This window comes from Melanostigma gelatinosum (assembly GCF_949748355.1).
Source record: "Melanostigma gelatinosum genome assembly, chromosome: 24".
Taxonomy (NCBI): Eukaryota; Metazoa; Chordata; class Actinopteri; order Perciformes; family Zoarcidae; genus Melanostigma; species Melanostigma gelatinosum.
In genome coordinates, this window is record NC_136657.1 from 11,423,506 (window position 1) to 11,430,976 (window position 7,471).

At 41.3% G+C, this 7,471-nt stretch overlaps 1 protein-coding gene across 3 annotated transcripts in view; it reads left to right on the forward strand.

The window, feature by feature from the left end:
- The first annotated feature begins 912 nt into the window (after window positions 1-912).
- The window catches only part of senp7b (SUMO specific peptidase 7b), a 17,623-nt gene continuing 11,064 nt past the window's right edge, over window positions 913-7,471 (forward strand). For all 3 annotated transcript variants that reach the window (XR_013773106.1, XM_079296462.1, XM_079296463.1), the window contains exons 1-3: window positions 913-1,141; window positions 1,723-1,834; window positions 2,244-2,320. Coding sequence is in view for 2 of the 3 variants with exons in the window: in XM_079296462.1 (XP_079152588.1) it covers window positions 1,724-1,834; window positions 2,244-2,320 (188 nt within the window). In the remaining variant the exon portion in view is untranslated. The remainder of the gene's footprint in view (window positions 1,142-1,722; window positions 1,835-2,243; window positions 2,321-7,471) is intronic.

Genomic DNA, 7,471 nt, shown 5'->3' on the forward strand with positions numbered 1-7,471 from the left:
GGAGGGTTCAGTTGCATTGTGGGAAATGTAGGATCCGTACAGACTGCAATAATATAAATATAAATCACTTAAAAAACACATATTACATGATATTTGCTTTGTTATTTATTTGTTTCCATATTCTGTTATTGACGTATTTGTGTTGTTTCAATTGATTCATCATATATTGCTGCTGCAAATACTACTCGTAATAATAATAACAATTAACAACAAGAATAACAGTAATAATAATTAATAATATAATTTTTATTATTATTAGTAATAATATTGATAATAATGTTAAACATGAGACAGTCTGTTACAATGTTATAGTAAAATACTTAAAAATACATGAGTAAAGGACTACATCACGGTCTGGTACGCTCAGGTCCATCAGGACCAAGACCTCAGGACACATGAACAGTTTCTTCCCGTCGGCAGTAGGGCTCATTAACAGAGCCCGGGACCCCCACTGACCCCCACTGACCCCACTGACACCCACTGACCCCCACTGACCCCACTGACTCTGTCATCCCCAGGACAAAGTCCCCCCGGTCACTCCCCCGCACATCCCTTCTATCACACTGGACACTTTCACACTTACATCCCACTGGTCTATAGTCCTGTTACCTGTCCGCTTGTGCACTCGACTTTATTTTTATATTTCACTTTATCTTATATTCCACTTTATTGTATATTTTACTTGATCTTATATTTTCTGTAAATTTCTGTAAAATTGTTTGTACTTTGCATTGTCGATTGTTGTTGATTATTGGTATATGTTGATATAATTCCTTGTATGTTCAACATACAATGGCAATAAACGGTTTCTGATTCAGATTCTGAGTAAATAAATAAATAAAGTTACGTTCCCAGTGACGTCATCGCGTAATGCCGTAAAGCTGCTACGTCAGCTGACGTCGTGGATGTTGTCATGTCGCTGTTAGCGGCAGAGTATTTGGAGGAGAACAGCTTCTGATACAAATGTGTTTTTAAAAAGATTACTTTAATATATTTATTACCGGAGGTAGATAGAAACAAACTGTCTGTACCACATGAAGCGGCGCGAGAGTTCACCAGCATTTAACGGCACGAAGAAGAAGTTAGCCCGCAGCTAACCTAGCGAGCTAACGGCTAAGCTAGCTCCTCCAGCTGACGTTAGGTTGGTAATGTAGCTTTAGCTTCCTGTTAGCATCAGGATCCCCGTTAAGAAATACTGATATTTTAAACTGTACGGGTAATATTTTAAACTTATAAATATAATATCGTATAAGTGAAGATAGTTTATGAATAAGTTGGCTGCTCTGGTGGATTCGGCAAAACAAATAATCCACCAACTAGAATGTACAAAAATCCTAACTTTGATGACATAATGTTCTAAAAGAGAAGTGATGTTTGATGTGAAACCCAGAGACGCTGCGGGTTAAATCTCCATGTTTTTAAATGGAGTCTGGTACGAAGACTCTTCTCCTATCTCTCTACAGCAGCCTCATAAGATCATTATGGTAGTTTTATGTGTTGTAACATGACAGAAGGGTATAATTACGACAATAACAATCGCAGTTATTGGGTTCATATTCCTGAGCTCCAGGAGCCTTTGAGCAAGGCACTTAAACGGTCTCCATTCAGAACCTCATTTACAAAATGACTCATTTAACATATTTATCAGATTTCTTCTTCTGCGATCCAGATTAATGTAGCTTTATTATGTTAATGTGACTTTTTGTGTGTTTTCTTCTTCAGGATGGCGTCTCCGTTCAAGATCCCGAAGAAGAAACATCCAACAGCTTCTGACTCCGCCCCCCTGCACGTGTCGCCACTGTCCCGCCTGCAGAGCTCCGCCCCTGAATTTAAGGTGGTATTTTTTGTCTGTTAGCAGTTCTACGGGGGTCTGTTTTATCTATTTATTAGTTTAAAGTGGGATTACAATCTATTGGTTCATTTAAGATGGTATTACGGATCTGTCAGCTTCTTTGCCTGAATTGTTGGTGTCTTAAGGTGGTATTGTTGATCTACCAGTCTTTTTTTAAGGTGGTATGACTGATTTCTAGGCTATTTTAAGGTGGCATTTTTGATCTGTGGGTTCGTTTAAGGTGGTATTTCTGATCTGTGGGTTCTTTTAAGGTGGTATTATTGATCCGTACATTTTGACGTGAGCAGGAAAACATGAGCTCAGTGTAAATAGTTATAATTAAAATCATAATTTGAATTGACTGTGATCAATAGAACTCTTAATGAGTGATCGACTTGTTTTGTCTGAACAGAGTTATGATCTGTCCAGAGGCAGAGCTGACAGGGTGCATGCTGGGAACTCAGAGCACTCCTCAGTGAGCAGACAGAGGTTTGTACAGCGCCCCCTTCAGGCTGCAGTGCTCATTACAACACATACAATATAATGTATATATTTATTAGTGCTGAGCAACGATTGAAATATTTAATCGCGATTAATCTCATGGATTTTTTGCGATTAATCGCATTGTTATGGTAAAGTTCAATAATGAATTCAAAAGTAGTGTATTACGCACTTTTATTTTAAAGTACTGCTATATGAACAAAAGGGCAATGACATTTGGTTCACGAGATGCAGGCAGCATGTTTCATACTTAATGTGAATATAATTCATACTTTGTTGGCATCTTATTCTGAAAACCGGATGTTGGTCTGAAGAAACCGGATGTTGTCTCACGTTAATGTTTCCGCTAACTTTCAAAGTCCTTCGCTCCCGATCTGTGCGTTTGAATGCGTTTACGGTGAATGTCAGCATGTAGCGGCACTAACATGTGAGTGTCTGCTGACTTTACCAGCGATGTCCAGTAGTCTCCAGGGAGAGCAGCGGAAGTCGCCTTTTCTCTACGGCAACCCTGAAGGGACATCATATCTCCAATACAAAACCATAAACATGAGACAGGCTGACTACAGGATGTTTGCTGGCTTTATCCCACTGTTCTTGTCATCCTCTTGTTGTTATGTCTAAGTATTGTCTCTTGTCTTTCAATTAAAAAAAAAAAAATTATAATTGTAATAAATTCAAAAAAATGTGTTAACGCGCGATAAAATAATTGTCGGCGTTAATTATTAATTAATATATATTTATAATAACATTAGTGCTGGGCAAGTTAACGCGTTATGATAGCGTCAACGCATTCATTAATTAATTTTATCGCCGTTAATGCATTTTTTTTATTTTGACAGTCCATTGCTCACTGGCAGCAGAGGAGGAAGTCTTCAGCAGACTACGTTGATGCAGCGTGTGGGAGAAGTATAGTTGGATAAACTAAAGCAAGACAAGCTAACAAAAGCCACAGAGAAGTGGAGACAAACTGCAGCCGATTAGTATCGATTAGTATTCGCATCGTGTTTGGTGTGAACGCACCTTCAGGATCACAACGAATGACTGCATGCATGTATGAGCCTCAAGAATGAGCTAAGAAAGTTAGCGGAAAGATTAATGTGAGACAACATCCGGTTTCTTCAGGCGAACATCCGGTTTTCAGAATAAGATAAAAGTATGAATTATATTCACATGAGTATACACAAGTATAAAACATGCTACCTGCACCTACATTGTGGGTAAAGTGTCTTTATTCTTTGATCGCTGGGTCACCATCATCACCTCTGAATTACAGCATCATAGTGATGAAGAGTAGAGCTGCATCATAGTGATGAAGAGTAGAGCTGCATCATAGTGATGAAGAGTAGAGCTGCATCATAGTGATGAAGAGTAGAGCTGCATCATAGTGATGAAGAGTAGAGCTGCATCATAGTGATGAAGAGTAGAGCTGCATCATAGTGATGAAGAGTAGAGCTGCATCATAGTGATGAAGAGTAGAGCTGCATCATAGTGATGAAGAGTAGAGCTGCGTCATAGTGATGAAGAGTAGAGCTGGATCATAGTGATGAAGAGTAGAGCTGCATCATAGTGATGAAGAGTAGAGCTGCATCATAGTGATGAAGAGTAGAGCTGCATCATAGTGATGAAGAGTAGAGCTGGATCACCATCATCACCTCTGAGTTACATCATCATAGTGATGAAGAGTAGAGCTGCATCATAGTGATGAAGAGTAGAGCTGCATCATAGTGATGAAGAGTAGAGCTGCATCATAGTGATGAAGAGTAGAGCTGGATCACCATCATCACCTCTGAGTTACATCATCATAGTGATGAAGAGTAGAGCTGCGTCATAGTGATGAAGAGTATAGCTGCGTCATAGTGATGAAGAGTAGAGCTGCGTCATAGTGATGAAGAGTAGAGCTGCGTCATAGTGATGAAGAGTAGAGCTGCATCATAGTGATGAAGAGTAGAGCTGCATCATAGTGATGAAGAGTAGAGCTGCATCATAGTGATGAAGAGTAGAGCTGCGTCATAGTGATGAAGAGTAGAGCTGCGTCATAGTGATGAAGAGTAGAGCTGCGTCATAGTGATGAAGAGTAGAGCTGCATCATAGTGATGAAGAGTAGAGCTGCATCATAGTGATGAAGAGTAGAGCTGCATCATAGTGATGAAGAGTAGAGCTGCGTCATAGTGATGAAGAGTAGAGCTGCGTCATAGTGATGAAGAGTAGAGCTGCATCATAGTGATGAAGAGTAGTGCTGGTCATAGTGATGAAGAGTAGAGCAGCATCATAGTGATGAAGAGTAGAGCTGCATCATAGTGATGAAGAGTAGAGCTGCATCATAGTGATGAAGAGTAGAGCTGCATCATAGTGATGAAGAGTAGAGCTGCGTCATAGTGATGAAGAGTAGAGCTGCATCATAGTGATGAAGAGTAGAGCTGCATCATAGTGATGAAGAGTAGAGCAGCATCATAGTGATGAAGAGTAGAGCAGCATCATAGTGATGAAGAGTAGAGCTGCATCATAGTGATGAAGAGTAGAGCTGCATCATAGTGATGAAGAGTAGAGCTGCATCATAGTGATGAAGAGTAGAGCTGCATCATAGTGATGAAGAGTAGAGCAGCATCATAGTGATGAAGAGTAGAGCTGCATCATAGTGATGAAGAGTAGAGCTGCATCATAGTGATGAAGAGTAGAGCTGCGTCATAGTGATGAAGAGTAGAGCTGCGTCATAGTGATGAAGAGTAGAGCTGCGTCATAGTGATGAAGAGTAGAGCTGCATCATAGTGATGAAGAGTAGAGCTGCGTCATAGTGATGAAGAGTAGAGCTGCGTCATAGTGATGAAGAGTAGAGCTGCGTCATAGTGATGAAGAGTAGAGCTGCGTCATAGTGATGAAGAGTAGAGCTGCGTCATAGTGATGAAGAGTAGAGCTGCGTCATAGTGATGAAGAGTAGAGCTGCGTCATAGTGATGAAGAGTAGAGCTGGTCATAGTGATGAAGAGTAGAGCTGCGTCATAGTGATGAAGAGTAGAGCTGCGTCATAGTGATGAAGAGTAGAGCTGCGTCATAGTGATGAAGAGTAGAGCTGCGTCATAGTGATGAAGAGTAGAGCTGCGTCATAGTGATGAAGAGTAGAGCTGCGTCATAGTGATGAAGAGTAGAGCTGGTCATAGTGATGAAGAGTAGAGCAGCGTCATAGTGATGAAGAGTAGAGCTGCATCATAGTGATGAAGAGTAGAGCTGCGTCATAGTGATGAAGAGTAGAGCTGCGTCATAGTGATGAAGAGTAGAGCAGCGTCATAGTGATGAAGAGTAGTGCTGGTCATAGTGATGAAGAGTAGAGCAGCATCATAGTGATGAAGAGTAGAGCTGCGTCATAGTGATGAAGAGTAGAGCTGCATCATAGTGATGAAGAGTAGAGCTGCATCATAGTGATGAAGAGTAGAGCTGCATCATAGTGATGAAGAGTAGAGCTGCATCATAGTGATGAAGAGTAGAGCTGCATCATAGTGATGAAGAGTAGAGCTGCATCATAGTGATGAAGAGTAGAGCTGCATCATAGTGATGAAGAGTAGAGCTGCATCATAGTGATGAAGAGTAGAGCTGCATCATAGTGATGAAGAGTAGAGCTGCATCATAGTGATGAAGAGTAGAGCAGCATCATAGTGATGAAGAGTAGAGCTGCATCATAGTGATGAAGAGTAGAGCTGCATCATAGTGATGAAGAGTAGAGCTGCATCATAGTGATGAAGAGTAGAGCTGCATCATAGTGATGAAGAGTAGAGCTGCATCATAGTGATGAAGAGTAGAGCTGCGTCATAGTGATGAAGAGTAGAGCTGCATCATAGTGATGAAGAGTAGAGCTGCATCATAGTGATGAAGAGTAGAGCTGCATCATAGTGATGAAGAGTAGAGCTGCGTCATAGTGATGAAGAGTAGAGCTGCGTCATAGTGATGAAGAGTAGAGCTGCGTCATAGTGATGAAGAGTAGAGCTGGTCATAGTGATGAAGAGTAGAGCTGCGTCATAGTGATGAAGAGTAGAGCTGCGTCATAGTGATGAAGAGTAGAGCTGCGTCATAGTGATGAAGAGTAGCGCTGCGTCATAGTGATGAAGAGTAGAGCTGCGTCATAGTGATGAAGAGTAGAGCTGGTCATAGTGATGAAGAGTAGAGCTGCGTCATAGTGATGAAGAGTAGAGCTGCGTCATAGTGATGAAGAGTAGCGCTGCGTCATAGTGATGAAGAGTAGAGCTGCGTCATAGTGATGAAGAGTAGAGCTGGTCATAGTGATGAAGAGTAGAGCTGCGTCATAGTGATGAAGAGTAGAGCAGCGTCATAGTGATGAAGAGTAGAGCTGCATCATAGTGATGAAGAGTAGAGCTGCATCATAGTGATGAAGAGTAGAGCTGCGTCATAGTGATGAAGAGTAGAGCAGCGTCATAGTGATGAAGAGTAGAGCTGCATCATAGTGATGAAGAGTAGAGCAGCATCATAGTGATGAAGAGTAGAGCTGCGTCATAGTGATGAAGAGTAGAGCTGCGTCATAGTGATGAAGAGTAGAGCAGCGTCATAGTGATGAAGAGTAGAGCTGCGTCATAGTGATGAAGAGTAGAGCTAGTCATAGTGATGAAGAGTAGAGCTGCATCATAGTGATGAAGAGTAGAGCTGCGTCATAGTGATGAAGAGTAGAGCTGCATCATAGTGATGAAGAGTAGAGCTAGTCATAGTGATGAAGAGTAGAGCTAGTCATAGTGATGAAGAGTAGAGCTAGTCATAGTGATGAAGAGTAGAGCTGCGTCATAGTGATGAAGAGTATAGCTGCATCATAGTGATGAAGAGTAGAGCTAGTCATAGTGATGAAGAGTAGAGCTGCATCATAGTGATGAAGAGTAGAGCTGCGTCATAGTGATGAAGAGTAGAGCTGGTCATAGTGATGAAGAGTAGAGCTGCGTCATAGTGATGAAGAGTAGAGCAGCGTCATAGTGATGAAGAGTATAGCTGCATCATAGTGATGAAGAGTAGAGCTAGTCATAGTGATGAAGAGTAGAGCTGCGTCATAGTGATGAAGAGTAGAGCTGCGTCATAGTGATGAAGAGTAGAGCTAGTCATAGTGATGAAGAGTAGAGCTGGTCATAGTGATGAAGAGTAGAGCTGCGTC